The following is a 19,719-nucleotide window of genomic DNA, read 5'->3' as shown; positions in this document are numbered from 1 at the left end:
TACTGAATGGATTAAATTAATGTTTCAAATCAATTCTTAAAAATAATGCTGAGAAAATGACTGTTCTTCATATGCTTGCATTTAGTAGATGAAAGCATACGCTTGGGTGTTTCCACATGGTTTTATAAGAACTATACACAGAGCCTCAGACCTAATAGGGATATTTCAATGTTATTTCATAAACCTTGATATCATTCCAATCATTACTGTTGCTCTCTTTGGTTGGCTCTTAATTTGGCTCTGTTTAATTACGTTTGCTCAAGAGTCGCCAGATATCTTTCGACACCGCCACAAGGTTCAGAACCGAATACTGATCAATGACTCGATACACCAGTTAGTAAGTTCAAAAGCAAAGCTCATTTATTTACACACAGTCAAATCTACTCATGCATAAACTCTACAAACTAAACTACCACTATTACTAAAGCCTATACTTAGCTTCGGGCGCCCACTTAGTCAGAGGAACAATGGCCGTTGCTCGGTTCTGAGGCTGCTGGGTTGAGCTGTTTACAGGGTAGCAACTAGGAGCGTCTATCTCGTAGTGTGTGTTGACTTGGAGCTTACTTGGTCTGGTGCAGCTGCTAGGCTGGTCTCTCTCTTCACTGAGAGCCAAAGCCAAAGAAGAAAGATTCTCCCTTGGGGAATACCTTTTATACTAAAAAGGGCTTTGCGCTCTTTTGGGCGGGCCTTGAACTTGGCCTCAACTAATTGTGTCTTTCCCAATCTTCCGTATCGATCTTCCTCCAATAGTGGGGGGGTTCCCTGATTGCTGGCGTGTCCTAGTGACCGTTGGTCTGCTTTGTTTTAGCCTCTTCTGGCGCCGGGGAGTCTGCCTTAACATTGTGTATCTAAATGTTTCCCTTTTGTCCCCGGAGATGGCTCGTTAGTATGTAGATTGCTTGGCACTTTCTGTCCTGTCTGAGAGTTTAAGGTTCTAATCAACAGACACAGCTTGGACCTGCTTGTTTCTTAGCATTGTCCAATTTTCCCTGCATTCTTTGCACGTGACCATTTTGTAATCGGGATGTGGCCATCCCAGATGGCTACATTAGTCTCCAAGTATAGTGACTTATACGGTTGCTATTCGGGTTGCAGTTTCTCATTGTGTGTTTTACACTGTTCCAGTACATTATCATTTTTGTGGTTGTTGATCTGTAGTGTATAAAGTTTTCACAGGTGTTTTGGATTTTATAAGGTTCAGTTCGCCAAGATCTAGTCTAACTTGATCTGTTTTATTTTAGCAGCAAATGGCACTAGACACTGGAAATTCTGCCAGCCAATCACTTGAAAGTTACAATAAAAACGGCAAATAGCTCTTCGGAACAATTGCGGACACAAATTTGTTTAGAGTGTTTTGATGGTTTGGGGAGTGTCAACTTGTATTGTTGCTAAAGGGACAGACCTGCGTTTGACCCAACAGTTGGGAGGTTTCGAGCAGAACCCGGGTTCTCCCTCCCCCGCGCAGTGAGAAACGGAAAATTAGATTGAAGTCTCTATTCTTGGAATGCTATTGCATGCAGCCTGTCTAAAATGACATTGATGGTGCTCAGAAAACAGACAACAAATGATACATGGCCTAGGGAGGTGAGAAATGAGAAATGGGGTGGAAATCTTTTGTGTCCAAGACCAAAAGAAAGCTGATATACCTGAGCTTTGTAGCACAAAGTGGAAAAGAGTCAGATTTCTGACTATTGCTCATCAAAGTGAGCGTTGGCGAGGGTGAACCCAGAAAATAGCTGCAAGTTTTCACCCTGTGCCTAGAATTTCAGTTTGTGCCTAGAATAAGCACCAGTTTTGTTTCTTTTACCCATCTCCAGCTCTCACTGGGATGAAAATAATTATATTAATTACAGTACATGGACTAAGATGGCTTGTCATAATATTTTGCATCCAAAACGTACTGCATTCAGTGCACTTAACTCTTTCTCTGTAGCAAATTAGCGAGAATTAGGAAGAAATAGCGAGGCATCTGGATGGAAATTGTCCCAGTGGGCAGACGCAGCATGGGTTCATAAAGGGCAGGTCGTGCCTAACTAATTTAGTGGAATTTTTTGAGGACATTACCAGTGCGGTAGATAACGGGGAGCCAATGGATGTGGTATATCTGGATTTCCAGAAAGCCTTTGACAAGGTGCCGCACAAAAGGTTGTTGCATAAGATAAAGATGCATGGCATTAAGGGGAAAGTAATAGCATGGATAGAGGATTGGTTAATTAATAGAAAACAAAGAGTGGGGATTAATGGGTGTTTCTCTGGTTGGCAATCAGTAGCTAGTGGTGTCCCTCAGGGATCAGTGTTGGGGCCACAACTGTTCACAATTTACATAGATGATTTGGAGTTGGGGACCAAGGGCAATGTGTCCAAGTTTGCAGACGACACTAAGATAAGTGGTAAAGCAACAAGTGCAGAGGATACTGGAAGTCTGCAGAGGGATTTGGATAGGCTAAGTGAATGGGCTAGGGTCTGGCAGATGGAATGCAATGTTGACAAATGTGAGGTTATCCATTTTGGTAGGGATAACAGCAAAAGGGATTATTATTTAAATGATAAAATATTAAAACATGCTGCTGTGCAGAGAGACCTGGGTGTGCTAGTGCATGAGTCGCAAAAAGTTAGTTTACAGGTGCAACAGGTGATTAAGAAGGCAAATGGAATTTTGTCCTTCATTGCTAGAGGGATGGAGTTTAAGACTAGGGAGGTTCTGCTGCAATTGTATAAGGTGTTAGTGAGGCCACACCTGGAGTATTGTGTTCAGTTTTGGTCTCCTTACTTGAGAAAGGACGTACTGGCACTGGAGGGTGTGCAGAGGAGATTCACTAGGTTAATCCCAGAGCTGAAGGGGTTGGATTACGAGGAGAGGTTGAGTAGACTTGGACTGTACTCGTTCGAATTTAGAAGGATATGGGGGGATCTTATAGAAACATATAAGATTATGAAGGGAATAGATAGGATAGATGCGGGCAGGTTGTTTCCACTGGCGGGTGAAAGCAGAACTAGGGGGCATAGCCTCAAAATAAGGGGAAGTAGATTTAGGACTGAGTTTAGGAGTAACTTCTTCACCCAAAGGGTTGTGAATCTATGGAATTCCCTGCCCAGTGAAGCAGTAGAGGCTCCTTCATTAAATGTTTTTAAGATAAAGATAGATAGTTTTTTGAAGAATAAAGGGATTAAGGGTTATGGTGTTTGGGCCGGAAAGTGGAGCTGAGTCCACAAAAGATCAGCCATGATCTCATTGAATGGCGGAGCAGGCTCGAGGGGCCAGATGGCCGACTCCTGCTCCTAGTTCTTATGTTCTAAATTACACACAACAGTGCCGTGTGAAACATGCTGAAACCAGTTTAAAATAATGTAATTGATGTGTTTATTTTTAAAACTCTCAGCATGTGCCGAGGTTTTTATTTTTGTAGCATAGTACATCAAGTACATGAGAAGTTACAAAATATAACCCCTAATGTACAAGAATTCCTTAAGCACTAAAACTTATGTTGGCCGAAATTAAAAGTTAAGTGTGTTGTATTAATACTTAACCAACTCTGTTTTTCCAGCTACAAACCCCTGTGGAAGCAATAATGGTGGCTGTTCGCACTTGTGCCTGATGTCTCCAATCAAACCATTCTTCCAGTGTGCCTGTCCGACTGGTGTCCAGCTGCTAGAAGATGGGGCAATGTGCAAAGATGGTAATTCACAAAATTTAATTTTAGGAAAGCAAAGTAGTGCCACTGAAATGGCAGAAATTACTGAATTAATTAATAAAACCCTTTCACAGTATGAATAAAGCAAGCATAAAGTTCAACTTCTGATTTACAGTCACTTTGCCTTCTTGTCTTTAGGGTTGATTCACAAACAGACGAGAGCAAACCAGAGAATCCCATGAGGTTCACATGGGGTATAGCGAATGCTTTGTTAACAGGGATTTTGCAGTTCATCTCACTCCTGAAAATAAGGTTCCTATCTCAAGAGGCAATGTTTATCCCATGCTGCACCTCATTATGATTTGGAGAATTCTCAACATTGTCTGTTACACTTTAGAGCCTTTATGATATCACTAGACCTTTGGCCATAATGATGATGAAAATATGGAAATTATTCAAATGGGTTTCAACTGTGTGATATTTGATAAACTTCTTAACTTAACATTACAGCACCAGAAGGATCTCGTATACTTGATGGGAACAATATTCTGCAGAAAAATAATGCTTTGTGTTAGTTGGAGGTTCACGAGCAAGAGAAGTTTCCAATTTTCACCAGTGAAAACTTAGCTTCCCATATGTTGTCCGTCCAGACTTTTAAAAAAAATCTTGTTTCTTGATCTGTCCAGCATTTAGTTAGTTGTACTGGAATATTGTGTGGGATCTGTATCCTCCCTGGTTCGAGATCCCACTGTTGCAGGTTGTGGCCAACAGTGAAGTCCAACAAATTGCTGTTGGTATTAAACCTGCTAAATGTGCACGCAGAGATCTAACCTGTCAGCAATTACACAACTTCCCCACTTCAATTGGCATTCTGAACAAAGTATTTTTAAAAATATATATTCAAGAAAAGTTAGATTAAAAATGCTTCATATTCCATCTTCCACCAACAAGTAATAATCTCCTTTATCTGGTTATTTGAATGCTGAGTCAGCTGTGCCGCACAAATATTGTGGTTTACTGACTTGAGAGTGTAAAATGGTAACCTTTGTTTTGGGATACTTCTTGGCAGCATTGATTGATTTGAAGTAGAAGGTGAGGTGAGCTGACCCTAAGCAAATAACAGCAACTATGGAAATTTGTAGTTTTGAATAGTCGGGATTTACAACTAGGCCATTCTTGTATGGATTCTGACCACTGCGAGGAGAAAGGTATCTTTTGTTCTGTGGTCCGGTGACTTACACAAGAACAATCCTTCATTCATCTGTACCTTCACTGTTTCTTTTTGCCTCCGTTTTTAAATTAAATGAGATAGTGCATGTTTGATCATGCGTGGTGCAAGCATTGGCTGTCTGGCTGCGATGTCTCTAATAGAGACTGACATGAGCCATTGATGGGACTAGACCAAGCTATTTACATTCCACCGGCGAAAAGCTGTATTCAGAGTGAAATCGGATAAATGAAAACTTACAGCGGTGGAAGGAGTTCTGTCGATATGAAAAAATGGCGTGTTGTTTTTTCATGCCCACTGAAATTGGGGTAACAAAAACACTGCCAGAGCAAGAAAGAAATAATGTTTCTTGGAGGGAGACTGATTTTTGTGTTGCCAGGGCATGAGCGTGTGAGGATAGCCCCTGATTGTTCCAACGGCTGTTTTGGTAATAAAAGGAAAGATGTCACTGGAAGCTAATAAATATACAGTTTATCCTGTACAACATTTTGCACCAATAGAAACAAACGTACATCCTAAAATTGACGTTTGAGATTGGGGCACTTTTAAAAGGGCCTCTCATCTAACCAGCTTGATCTGACAAAAACTCAACACGGACTAGATATGTATCAGGTGACGAGTATGGCTATTCCTTATTTGGTAGCCATAGAAATTCAGGGACAAATAAAGTTAGTACTTAATTGTTTACCGTTTTAATTGAATCACTGCAGTAAATGTTGTTAACATTACCCTGTCACTTGCAGTCCTTTTGTAGGCCAGTAGGACTCTTCATTAAATTCAGCCACTGAATTATCCCTCAATAAAGCCCATATCCAATCTGCACAGCTTGCAATAATAACACCACAAATTGGCCTTTTCCCAGAAACAAGGATTATAGCAGTAATGATGCCAAATTGTGTCTGTAATGGAGAACCCATTAATCAGCATGAAGACTCAAACTGCAGAGATAACATTATCAGGAATGTACGCTTCATCAAACCCAGCAACTTCGCAACAGGATTATTTAACACCAAAACTTACAATATTCCCCGATAAAGTAAAAATCAGAAAATGTTGTGACCTATGAAATGTGGGTATACTTGCATCCGCCCAGGTTTTCACATACCCAGGACTTTCAGCTTACCAGTTATTTTCTTTATAAAAAAGACTTTTTAAAATGGCCCAAAAATCCAGCCATGCTTAATGTCAAAAACAAAATACAATGGCACTGCGTTGAATTACAAAAATAATACTTTCTCTTGCTCCTTCTAATACTGCTAGACCATCGTAATTAGATGGCTGTAAGTTATTTTGTGTCACGTGGATGGTCCACAGAGTCATGACTTATATGCATCTAACAGGCTTCTTTAGTCCCATCACTTTGCAGCTACAAAGCTGCTTTTGCCATCAATCACAGCAATAAAACTGCTGCAGGACTGAGAGCAAAATATCTGAAGCTGAACAGTGGTACCCCATTGGTCACGCACAGCTGTACAAACCAAATTGCTTCACCAGAAGTAGTTAAGCCCTTTATGTCCAAACGATTTTATTACCAAGTGAAATCAACTGCTTGAAAAGAGATAATTATATTGTAGCACATTTTTAAGTCTATTTCTGTCCGATTGTGCCTGTCTTGTCTTTCTACTTGCTAAGTGTTTTTTTTTTTTTGCCTTGCCCAGGCTAAATGCCATGAAATTTCTGTTCAGGTTGGCCTTGTATTGAACAGTTATTTAGCCAGCCGGTCAATGGGATGCAAACAGAGTGACGTCAGTTGTAGATTTATCGGGCGCCTTTATAAATTTTTTTAAAAAATTAATTTATTTTAAAGGTGCCTCAGAGTTATTGCTGCTGGCTCGAAGAACTGACTTAAGGCGGATATCATTGGACACTCCCGATTTTACAGACGTCATCTTACAGCTGGATGACATCCGTCATGCAATTGCAATAGATTATGATCCAGTAGAAGGATATATATACTGGACGGATGATGAAGTGCGGGCAATAAGGCGTGCTTACTTAGATGGCTCAGGAAGTCAGTTTGTTGTGACCTCCCAGATCAACCATCCGGATGGCATTGCTGTAGATTGGATCGCGAGGAACCTTTACTGGACAGATACTGGCACTGACCGTATTGAAGTAACCAGGCTGAATGGTACGATGCGCAAGATTCTAATTTCTGAGGATCTGGATGAGCCAAGGGCAATTGTGCTTGATCCAATGTCTGGGTAAGAATTTAGTTAAGATATCCTGCATGGTTTCGGGAAAATATTTTTGCCGGCGTCCTCTTGTTGTTGAATCTTTGCAAAAAATTCATTTGTTTTTTTTTAAATATTGGCTGGCGGTCCTTTTTTTCTTATAAATTTAGAGTATCCAATTCATTTTTTCCAATTAAGGGGCAATTTAGCACGGCCAGTCCACCTACCCTGCACATCTTTGGGTTGTGGGGGTGAAACCCTAGTAAACACTGGGAGAACGTGCAAACGCCACACGAAAAGTGACCCAGAGCCGGGATTGAACCTGGGACCGTGGCGCCGTGAGGCAGCAGCGCTAACCACTGCGCCACCGTGTTGCCCTGCATTAAATTCATTCGTGCTCTTGAGTTTAAAAACTCTTCTTGAAATGAAATGAAATGAAAATCGCTTATTGTCACAAGTAGGCTTCAAAGGAAGTTACTGTGAAAAGCCCCAAGTCGCCACATTCCGGCGCCTGTTCGGGGAGGCTGTTATGGGAATTGAACCATGCTGCTGGCCTGCCTTGGTCTGCTTTCAAAGCCAGCGATTTAGCCATGCAGGGGTAAAAATATTCCAACATTTAAAAGAAGCTATTTTGCTTTGTAAGGGACTTCATAAAATGTAATGGTACTCTGCTGTGAACTTTTACTGTGGAAAGTAGCACTGCAACTCCCAAGGTTTAATTCATGCAATCTGGAAAGAAAGACATTTCATACTTTAACTGCATGGACTTCCTACCATAGACCCCTCTTGGTTGTCACTACTGTGTCATTGTGTTTGAAGTCAGAATGTCACAAGTATCCTGTACCAATATTTTTCTCACTCTCCCCTTTTACAATCACAGATAATAAACCGTGGCAGTGAGTACTTTACTTATGTTTGTTTAACGGCCGGCACATGGCACAGTGGTTAGCACTGCAGCCTACGGCGCTGAGGACACTGGTTCGAATCCCGGCCCAGGGTCACTGTCCATGTGGAGTTTGCACGTTCTCCCCGTGTCTGTGTGGGTTTCGCCCCCACAACCCAAAGATGTGCAGGTTAGGTGGATTGGCCACGCTAAATTGCCCCTTAATTGGAAAAAAATAATAATTGGGCAGTCTAAATTTTTAAAAAAAGAAAGGAAAATTTCTGTTTGTTTGAAAAATGCAACAATTGTCACTTTGGTTTCTCTTGTTTCTTCCGATCAGGTACATGTACTGGACGGACTGGGGCGAGATTCCAAAGATAGAACGTGCTACTTTAGATGGATCAGACCGAGTTATCCTTGTTAACACTTCTTTGGGTTGGCCAAATGGTTTAGCCCTGGACTATCAGGAAAGAAAAATGTACTGGGGCGACGCTAAAACAGATAAGATAGAGGTTTGTATGTAGCTGAAGTTAAAATATTAACACATTTTTGTGCATAGAGACTCAAATGTAGATACATATGTTCTTTAAACATTCCAGTTGAAATGGTTTAAGGAATTTTGATGTATTTACGGCCAGATTGTTTTTTTCATGCATGTCCTCTTTCAATCTGAACATCAGATCAAGTTGTTTTGTGGTATTCAATTCTGTTTTCTTGAAACTAATCCAGCCTAGTGGATAAGTAAGTCTGGAAGATAATGCCATCTTATGTTTTGAATCTTTTTTTTAAAGCTCAGTTTTATACACATCCCAAACCCACCATGCTCTCTGTACCTTATCTAAAATTTATTCACTGGGATAGACATTATATCAAATAATAATGAGCTAAAAACATTTTAGTTTATGCCTAAAGTGAAATTTATGTTTTAAATTAACAGTTGAAACATTCCTCCTTGATAATCAACTACTCGATGTAATTTTAAAGCTATTTAAATTATTTATTTAAACCTTCTTTTCTACCATAGTAGTAACAGTTACCGAAAACTCGTAATTATGGTCATATTCTCACTTTTATGAGTAATGATACGTTAAATTTGCAACAATACAAGTAGTTCCGCTCTACAATTTCCCCAAATTACATTTATAGATGCCACATGAGGTTATTTAAAAGCAAATAAATAGTCTTGGCGTAGCCCATCGCATGTCATACAATCATAAAATGGTTAAATACAGAGGGAGCCCATTCAGCCCTCAAGTGCCATTCAGCCCTGTCACCTCGTATGATATTTAAATAGGTTCTCCTTTGTTCCCTTTAGCAGATTAACTGTTCCATATTAATGGCGTACCTGCCCAAATAGTTAAAGGCTGCAGCTTTCAGCTCGGGGAAATTTCACAAGTCTATTGTAGTGAGAAAGTGGTGGGTTTTTTTCTCATATTGGTGTGATAAGAATATGCCAATGTCCTCAAGTGATCACTTTAACTTGATGGACTCACAGATGACCAGAGGCATTACTTTGAACATAATGCTGCCGATGAATGTGTGTAAGACGAGGGATTCAGAATGTATAAAATCGTGTTTTTTTAAACTGCATCTCTGGTGGGATGGAGAAAGACTTAACTGCACTGTTTTCATTTTTAAAACTTGGCAGTTCCTGTTGGAATTATGTTCAAAGTAAGTTTGCTTAGATGGGTTTCTTCCATTAGGTAAAACAAAATCTTCTGGAACAGCACCGATGTTAAAAGCGTTTTAACTGAATATCTTTAGTTTATGCGAAAAATATGCCTACAATCGCAACTTAAAGATCACACTTTGGGTTTAAGGATTCAACAATTGTATCCAGCTCTCTTTAAGTGGGTGAAGGATTATTGAGGTGTGGGTGGGGTGGGGGGTGGACTCAAATCAAGTTTGGTTCATTGGCAAGGTGCTGACGTAAAAACTTGTAACAGGATTTTATCCTGTTCGCTTACTTTCCCTATATTTTCATCTGCTCGTATTGTCTTTTTGGCCACAATAATAATTTTTATTAGTGTCACAAGCAGGCTTACATTAACACTGCAATGAAGTTACTGTGAAAATCCCCTAGTCGCCACATTCCGGAGCCTGTTCAGAACACCGAGGGGGAATTCAGAATGCCCAATTCACCTAACAACACGTCTTTCGGGACTTGTGGGAGGAAACCGGAGCACCCGGAGGAAACCCACGCAGACACGGGGAGAACGTGCAGACTCCGCACAGTCAGTAACCCAAGCCGGGTTCCTGGCTCTGTGAAGCAACAGTGCTAACCGCTGTGCTACCGTGCCCCCATCTTGTGTATAAATTGTATGCAACCAATTCCTGTCACTAATGCAAAAACATTTAAAGCGGCGATAAAGGAAACTTGAAACCTCACTTTTTTTGTTTTCTCCAAAAGCTTTGTTGCAATATATTCCTTTACCAAAAGGTTTAGTTAGACTGCATATAGAAAATCAATTGTCTTCTGCCCTCTATTATTAACATGATCTATCCACTATTGTTGGTATTACCTGCCCCCCCCCCACCCCCCCCCTGATTGATGTTGACCTGAAGCTAGTTTCCTGCCATGCACCCCACCCCCTCCAACATAATTTCAAATATATTTTTCAAAACAAAATGATCTCCCTGTTTGACAAAACGTCTTCTCGTTTCCAAGAAAAAGTGGTAAGCTTTTATCATGTCCAAATCTGCACTGCCATCGAGAACTGCAAGAATTATCTAGGCTCCTTGTCCCGTTTCCCCACCTTCATTTCTTCCTTTCTGTGTTCAAACACTTTAATCTCAGCTCAGTCAGTAGGAGTTAGGAGCAAATCTGCATTTTACCACTCAGCAGACAGCTTGCTATAAGGCTAAAATAGTGTGCTGCTAATGGCAATTAAAAAAAAAACATTTACAGCACCTCTTCTGCTAAATAATGTAAAATAGATTTGGATCCCCAGACAGATTGTATTAAGACTTTATTTTGGCAGATGGGGAGAGAATTCTGCATCTAAAATCGTCAGACAGTGGAAGGTAGAGCTGGCCTTTACGTTGAACCCAGTTACTTTCACACTGCTTTTCCAACAAAAAATAAACCCTGCACTTTTCTGTGAATGCAGATTCCCCTATCTTTGACCTTCGGATTGCTTAGTAACCGATTCTGTGGATGGTGTGCAGATGCAGTCTGTTTACATCAGCGAGAGGCACATTCATTATGAAGCATGGCATTGGAGGTGGCTGCTGTAGTACTGGGGCCTCCAGGAGATAATCAGCAGCAGCAGGGGTTAATGGAGATCAGCGGGAGGTACAGCCGGATGCTTTTGTTCCCAGTTTATCTGGCAGTGTACAGTGAGCAAAGCAGCCTGCAACTTGGCAGCCTGGCCTGTCATTATTCACAGTCGGTTGCTGCTGGTAAACTCCGATATGATTTCGTCCAGCATGAAAGCTTCAATTTTCTGCATCTGAATATATATATATTTAGACGCATTTGCCATCAAATATGTTTTAAATACTTGAAATCAAAATAAGTATAATTTCTCCAATTTTCTTTCACCAACATTACTTGATGATGCCCTCTGTAAAATATAATCAGATATTGCTATTAATCTGCAGTTATGAGCTTGCATGAAGTCAGAACCTTGAATAGTGGCAAAACTGATTTCCATAAGATGTAGCTGGGCTGCTTTGAAACTAAATTGGCGTAAGCAAGAATTTCCTTTGGATGTAATTATTGCAAAAATAAATTTACAACTGGATAGATTTCTAGACTGTACCCAGCCAGGTTAGGCATTTTATTTTCGAAGTATTTTTGAGAACCATGATAATTTCTCAAAATTGATATCGTATCAAAGTTGCAGATTTCTGCTCTCTGCAATTTACCAGCGTAAATGACCAGTGTTTTATAGCTGTTGGAAATCACCTCCGTGAGAATTTTCAGGTGCTTGAAATTCCCTTAAATAAGGAAACCCAGTGATATGGTATGTTGGTGTACCTAATCAGAATAGTGAGATAAATTCACGCCTAGACACAGAAAGAAACTGTTGGTTCATGCAGATTGGAGCTTGGGGCTTCCACAAAAGGATATTGGAGGTGAGTCAGCCATGGCTCTTATCATCCACTCCCAGAGTCTCATGATTTCAACTGACAAAACATGGCGTAAGAACGTTTAATTTGGGGTTGGTGTAGGGAGAATGCAGAATGCACTGACGTTAACAATTAATTTAGACATATTTAATCAGATTTTTAATGCTGCATTTGTAAAGGTTTCCCAGTTGTGTCCATTTCAATATTGTGAAAGGCAGTGCTGCAATGTTGCATTTTTATTTCTGCATTCCACAAATTTATATTTGCCCAGATTGCCCAAGAATTGCTTGCACTCCTAACCCGGAAACTTGTGTTCAAATACATGGCTTGATTTTACGTTTACTTGGAGGCACCCGAACAGGTGCCAGAATGTGGCGACGAGGAGCTTTTCACCGTACCTTCATTGCAGTGTTAATGTAAGCCGACTTGTGGCACTAATAAAGATGATTATTATTATTATTTTGATCCCCCTCAGCAGTGGTTATGGGAGGCTGAGGAGGAAGACAAGAAAAATCAGTTGTGATGGGGATTTTTTTTACATTAGTCTGGCTTCCTGGAAGGTCGTAAAACATGGAATTGACGGGCTAATGGGAAAGTAAGCTGACTTTGGACAAGAGGTGAGGTGGCAATAATAGAAAGCGTGTTTTTTTGGGGAGGAGTTGAACCTTGCGTAGATAATCTCCAGTTTGTTAGTGTTGAGCGTTTTGTTAACTGGTGTTCAGGTTTACGGGAAAATGGCTCCTCGTGTACTCGGGAAATGAACTTGTGACTCACAGGAAAAATGATTAAGTTGTGGTAACCTGGGGTGAGATTGTGATTGTAAAGCCTTAATCCTCTTTGTGTTAATTCTCTGTTGCTGTTGTGTAGTTTCTACTTACGTCCTCCTACCTGTGGAGCAGGATCACTAGCATATTTTGTGTTTTAAGCTTCTTCTGGGAAAAGTGTATGGGGGAGAGCGAAGGGGAAAGATTAAAAAGCGCCTTTTTTTTTCGCTGGTTCGACACTGTCATCCATCTTGAATCATCAGCTTACCGAGAACTGTTATAGACATTTGCCTGTATGCTGCAGTTGGATTTCTTTCAGTCAAACAAAGCCATTTGTGTAGTCTGAGGTTACAGCCTCTTTGTATTCAGTGAGATACTGAGTAGGTTCACACAGATAATTTGCCTGATAAAGAGCACACAAAGTCAGAGGGAAACAGAGGGTTTTCCCCCCCCTTGTTGGCGAATCGTTTGTGTGAGATGGGAACCGAGAGGCAGTATCTGGAGAATGCTTCGTTTTACATCCTAATCCTGAAGTTGAGGCTGCCTTTTCCTCTGATGACAGACTACAAAGTCCAGCTAAAAAGAAGGTTGTTTTTAGCTGTCTAGACTGGGTAGAATTCTGGCGGTGAGTGGCAGCTTGCACTGCCTACTGTGGGGAATAATGAAATGCAAGGCTTCCATTTAGTCAAGCAGAGAAGATTCAAAGGTTGTAACCTTGACTTTAGTGAATACCGAGTTGAATACAAATTGATTTGGGGAAAAGGTTTACAGCTCGGGCAGTTGAAGGGCTGTTCGATATTGTGTGTCGACGGTGTGTAACTCGATTGGACATATTTTTAAGCTGGCCAGAGTCCCTGTGGGGCGGTGCACCGCCCGAGATCTCTTCAATAATTGTTTTTGACTTGGAGGGTGACCTATGAATTAAAAGGCAAAATTGAAGCAGCGATTATCTCATTAATTGACCATTGCATCCAACATCTCTCTATATTCAATTGGATAAAACAAGGGTTTGGGAAATATGATATAAATCTGCACTTTTAGTTCATTGACCTGTATTTTGGCGTCTACATTAGCGGCTGGTTCAACACAGTGGGCTAAACAGCTGGTTTGTAATGCAGACCAATGCCAGCAGCATGGGTTCGATTCCCCTACCGGCCTCCCCGAACAGGCACTGGAATGTAGCAACTAGGGGCTTTTCACAGTAACTTCATTGAAGCTGACTTGTGACAATAAGCGATTATTATTATTAAAGAAATAGGGCAGTACGGGCAGCACGGTGGCGCAGTGGTTAGCACTGCTGCCTCACGGCGGCGAGGTCCCAGGTTCGATCTTGACTCTGGGTCACTGTCCGTGTGGACTTTGCACATTCTCCCCGTGTCTGCGTGGGTTTCGCCCCCACAACCCAAAAAGATGTGCAGATTAGGTGGATTGGCCACACTAAATTGCCCCTTAATTGCAAAAAATTAATTGGGTACTCTAAATTTATTTTTAAAAAAGAAATAGGGCAGTACAATTCATATTCCACGGGTCTTTATCCTTTTTTACAATAAGTGAAATTGTGCTTGCATCTGCGTCTCAGGCAGGGAACCCCATGGTGCAGAGTCCTCTAACATCCCCACTAATAACGGCACCAGCTGTCCCACAAGCCTCTAGTAAAATTCCGCCGGGAGCCCATCCTGCCCCGGGGCCTTGCCTGTCTCCATCCGCCCTACCGCTGTCAAGACCTCCTGAATTCAATGGCCTCTCCAATCCTTCACCCTCTTCCGCCTCCACCTCGGGGAAATTCTAATCTCTCCAAGAACTCCGACATACCTGACCTCCTCCTTGGCGGCTCCAATCTATAAATGTTCCTGTAAAACATTCCAAATACCCTATTAACTTTGTCTGGAGCAGACACCAGTCTGTCACCCGTGTTTCTGACCTGCCTGATCTCTCACAGGCCACCTGCCGCCTCAGATGGCAAGCCAAGAGATGACTGGCCTTCTCCCCCATACTTGTACATAACCCCCCTCGAGCGCCACAACTGGCACACCGCCTTGTCTGCAGATAACAGGTCAAACTGCACGTGTAGCTTCTTCCTGCTAGCTAGGAGTTCCAGGATTTGGTCATTCGAGTACCTGCGAACTACGTCCAAAATATCATCGACCAATTTTTGCCGTTCCTCCTTTGCCTCCCTATGCATATGTGCCTTGTCTGAAAGTATCTCCCCTCTAATCACTGCATTCCGGGCCTCCCACATAACCGAGGATGAGACCGACCCATTCCCATTGGATGCCACCTGCTCGTCTATTGCCCTCGCTATCCATCCACAGAACCACAAGCCTGCCAATAATCCCACATCCAGCCTCCATGCTGGACACTGCGCCAGACCTATTTCTAAAACCCCCCCCCCCCCCCCCCGCCCCAGGGTGCATAAACTGCCATGGCTCTCTCTCTCTCTTCCCCCCCACCCCCCTTCCCAATCTCATCCATCAACAGCACCATTGTACCCCCAAAGGAGTCAACGGCTTCGGATTCAACACAATTCAAGTCTTTCCCCCAAGATCAACTGATGCATATCTAAATCTGGTTTTGCAGCCAACAATTTCCTCATAAATGTTACATCATCACAGTTTGGGGTATGCACATTCACCAACACCACTAACTTACCTTCCAGTGTCCCAGTGACTATAACGTACCTCCCTCCCTGATCCAGTGTCCCAGTGACTATAACGTACCTCCCTCCCTGATCCAGTGCCCCGGTGACTATAACGTACCTCCCTCCCTGATCCAGTGCCCAGGTGACTATAAAGTACCTCACTCCCTGATCCAGTGCCCCGGTGACTATAACGTACCTCCCTCCCTGATCCAGTGCCCCGGTGACTATAACATACCTCCCTCCCTGATCTGTCATGACCCTTCCCACCAGAAAATGGACCCTTCTATTAATTACGAATGTCAACCCCTGGGCCCTGCTAACAAATCCCGAGTGAAACACCTGGCTCACCCAGCCCTTCCAAAGTCTAGTCTGATCCCTCACCTGCAGGTGGGACTCCTGCAGAAGCACCACATTGTCCCATAACTTCGTATATCGTTTCACTGTGCCCCCCAAACTCCTAACGTTCCAGGTGACTAGTCTGACCAGGGGTCTCTCACGCCCCCTCACTCTAAAGTCAGCCATGTCCACAGCGAGGCATTATCCCCTCCCACTTCCAAGTTCTTAGAACTGAGGCCCACCCAAAATGGCCACCTAGAAGGTGAGACAAAGAAAAATTACTGGTCAACATTTTTTAAAAACCACTGTGCCACCGTGCTGCCCTAACATCAGCAATTTACTCTTCTCCTCTCTCTCTGTCTCTCTCTCTCTCTCTCTCTCTCTCTCTCCCCCACCCCCACCCAGAAACCTGTCGGCTACCTCCCATCAAACAATGCTCTTGCAATACTATCCCCCTTCCTCCCCCCACTAAACACACCTTCTAGGCTCATCAGGACCCTGTCTGAACAGGTCCAACAAGCCCCAACCCCTCCCCACACCCCACTCATGTTCACTAGCTGAGCTCTAACTGCTGGAGAGGTAGGCCCCCAATGGGGCCCATACCCAATGAACAAAGGAAAGAGGGAAGCACTCCCCGCCACCTCCCACCGCTCCGCTACAATGGAAGGAATGATTGAAACCAGAGCCTTAACACTTCTCAACTTCCATCTTGAGCCATATATTATTCACATTGCTGCCTTAATCCTTACCCCCAACTTCTTTGCCCACCCATCACTCCCCCAACAACACATACACTCCAATACAGAACAATAAATCTCAGTTAACCAAACCTATTTAGCGTGGCCAGTCCAAATACCCTGAACAGTGTTTTGGGCTCTGGGGTGAGACCCATACAGACACGGGGAGATTGTGCAAACTCCACACGGACAGTAAACCAGGGTCGAAGCCGAGACCTTGCAGCCGTGAGGCAGCAACACTAACCACTGCACCACCATGCCGCCCCAAAATATTAAAATATCCCCAAACAATCCCTTCCCATCTACACCCATTAAAGTCCCATTCAAACCCACTCAATTCATTCCAAGACCTTGTCCTTTGACGTAAGCCCCCGCCTCCTCCACTGTCTCGAAAAAGTGATCCTTTGAGTTGTGCGTGACCCTCGATCCCGTCAGGTAAACCACACCAAAACACACACTACTAACTTGTACAACCCAACTTGGACTTATTGAAGACCGCACATTGCTTTGCCAGCTCTGCTCTGACATCCTGATAGATCCGAATGCTGCTGCCTTCCCACCTCGCATCCCCATTTTCTTTGGCCCATTTCAGGACCCGCTCCTTCATCCAGTAACTGTGGAAATACACTACTGTGGTGATATGCCTTTGGGCTATATCATGGACGGTGTGCGACCTCCAACCAGCAGGTGGCGGCCAAGATCGTGTGACCAGGGACTCTCTGATAAGTGAGGACACATTCGGCCTTTAGCAGAGGATTGCAGGTGGTCATAAAACATACAAGTGAATGGTCGGTACTAGGTGTAGTTGCAGAGGAGTAATAAGCTGACTCCATGATAACGTGCTCTGTAACAGAATGCTGTCTTACCACACGAGACTCGATAAAGATCCTGGTTTGGACAAGTCTAGGTGTTTGGTGGAATTCTTTGTACGGTTTAGAAGACCAAATACAGCAACTTACCATCCACGTTCGCGCTGAAATTGAGGAGTACGCCGCACGCCATATGGGCGGCCTTAGGACGTTACCTGAGGCCCTCCGCCAATGCTGCACCCCCGACTGGCCGAGTTCCCGACGGAGTGGGCCTCTCATGCTATTTCTTGTCTCGATCTCGGCGTGGCAGCTGTGGACTGAGTCCAGCGCCGCCTACAGTCGGGGGAGAGCCGATCCACGGGCAGGGGGGGCTTTGGCAGGGGCTGGGGGCACTGGTTGGGTGGGGTTGTCCGGGGGTGGTGAGCTTGGCCAAGGGGTGGCACTATTTGGCAGGCGGGTCTGCACGAGGCTGGCACCAGCTGCAGGCTGCCACTGTGCACAAGCGTGGCCACGGGCCCGGCCGTATCGGCAGCTCTGCAGGTGCTCCACGCTGTGTCCCTGCTAGCCACCCACCAAAGGGGGGATCGGTGGCTGTTTTGCGCCATTCTTCCGGTTGTAAATGGCCACCCTTCCCACGAGGGTGTCAGCACTTAGTCTCCGAATGGGAGAATCCAGCCCCTTGTGTGTGACCTTCTCCTACATGCTGCCACCAGAAGTCCTTGTAATCCCTTTTAAACAAATTATTTTCTCTTCCTTCCTTTCCATTTCTTCCTTTTATTTTGGAGACACTGATTTGACTTGGGTTCAGATCCATGTCCATTTTTAATAACCTCCACTTCTGAATGGCTATATTTCATCAAACACCATAAATGATGAATGTAAGGCAGGCTGTTTAACCTGGGTAGCGTCACAGTTGAGTCAGACATTGCCCTCATTTTCAGCAGGTGAACACAGGCCCTTGTCCCAGTTCTACACTCCTGGTTTTAAAATTGTTTTTAAAAAGTAGAAAGACTGGGCGTCACGGTGGCGCAGTGGTTAGCACTGCTGCCTCACGGCGCCGAGGTCCCAGGTTCGATCCCGGCTCTGGGTCACTGTCCGTGTGGAGTTTGCACATTCTCCCTGTGTTTGCGTGGGTTTCGCCCCCACAACCCAAAGATTTGCAGGGCAGGTGGATTGAACACGCTAAATTGCCCCTTAATTGGAAAAAATGAATTGGGTACTCTAAATTTATTTTTTTTAAAGTAGAAAGACTCACCGAGGTGATGTGAGCCAAGTTTAAGTGACAACCACTAGTGTAATCCAGCATCACACTAAACCCAAGGTATTTTGTTAAAATGACACAGGTGTGACATCCATGTCTCGCATCAGTACCAAGATGTTTGCATTCCATTCCAATAGTGGTTCTATTCTATCACAACTGTTAATTGATGTATGATCTTTGTGCATACCAGACTTTAAAACAGGCAACAACATGCTCAGAAATGAGACTTCAGACCATTGTAGTTTGCTCACGTGGTGTGTAATGGCTTATTATAGTTGGGTATCTGCTCTGGGGTTCAAGGTTGCTGCAATTGTTATTAATCTGGTGGGGTTAGCAAGTGAAGTCAGACGTGATTTGTCAGCCACTTTGATAGTCTCCACCTATCTCTCACTGCAGACATGATGGCGGAGAAAGTCTGGTGCAGATACATCAGTGATTTGTGTCCAAGAATGCTGACATGTAATCTTGGGTGTAACCTTGATGTTTTTGCATTTGCAATATTGTGACAAATGCTGTGGTTAATGACCCTTGTATGTTTGTGTTGGAATCTATTCCAAACTCTGTTTTCTTTGGTACGTGGACTGCTCAAAGTGGAATAGCTCTGTGACCTCTCGGTTCGAATCACAGGACAGGTGATCTTGGCTGGGTTGTGAGACAGGTGATCTTGGGAGTCCTTGTTCACGATTCTCTTCAGGTTCAGTCGGCAGTTATGAAGGCAAATGCAATGTTAGCATTCATGTCAAGAGGGCTAGAATACAAGGCCTGGGATGTACTTCTGAGGCTGTATAAGGCTCTGGTCAGACCCCATTTGGAGTATTGTGAGCAGTTTGGGGCCCCGTATCTAAGGAAGGATGTGCTGGCCTTGGAAAGGGTCCAGAGGAGGTTCACAAGAATGATCCCTGGAATGAAGAGCTTATCGTATGAGGAACGGTTGAGGACTCTGGGTCTGTACTCGTTGGAGTTTAGAAGGATGAGGGGGGATCTAATTGAAACTTACAGGATACTGTGAGGCCTGGATAGAGTGGACGTGGCGAGGATGTTTCCACTTGTAGGAAAAACTAGAACCAGAGGACACCATCTCAGACTAAAGGGACGATCCTTTAAAACAGAGATGAGGAGGAATTTCTTCAGCCAGAGGGTGGTGAATCTGTGGAACTCTTTACCGCAAAAGGCTGTGGAGGCC

General features: G+C 43.5%; 1 protein-coding gene across 1 annotated transcript in view; it reads left to right on the top strand.

Moving 5' to 3' along the window:
* The window catches only part of lrp6 (low density lipoprotein receptor-related protein 6), a 218,511-nt gene that overhangs the window by 162,076 nt on the left and 36,716 nt on the right, over positions 1 to 19,719 (top strand). Inside the window, exons 4-6 of the mRNA XM_072485350.1 lie at positions 3,546 to 3,677; positions 6,668 to 7,064; positions 8,258 to 8,429. Coding sequence (XP_072341451.1) covers positions 3,546 to 3,677; positions 6,668 to 7,064; positions 8,258 to 8,429 — 701 coding nt within the window. The remainder of the gene's footprint in view (positions 1 to 3,545; positions 3,678 to 6,667; positions 7,065 to 8,257; positions 8,430 to 19,719) is intronic.

The sequence above is a fragment of the Scyliorhinus torazame genome, chromosome 19 (assembly GCF_047496885.1).
Source record: "Scyliorhinus torazame isolate Kashiwa2021f chromosome 19, sScyTor2.1, whole genome shotgun sequence".
In the NCBI taxonomy this organism is placed as follows: Eukaryota; Metazoa; Chordata; class Chondrichthyes; order Carcharhiniformes; family Scyliorhinidae; genus Scyliorhinus; species Scyliorhinus torazame.
The sequence above is the reverse complement of the archived record's forward strand: the minus strand, read 5'-3'. Positions and strand labels throughout refer to the sequence as shown.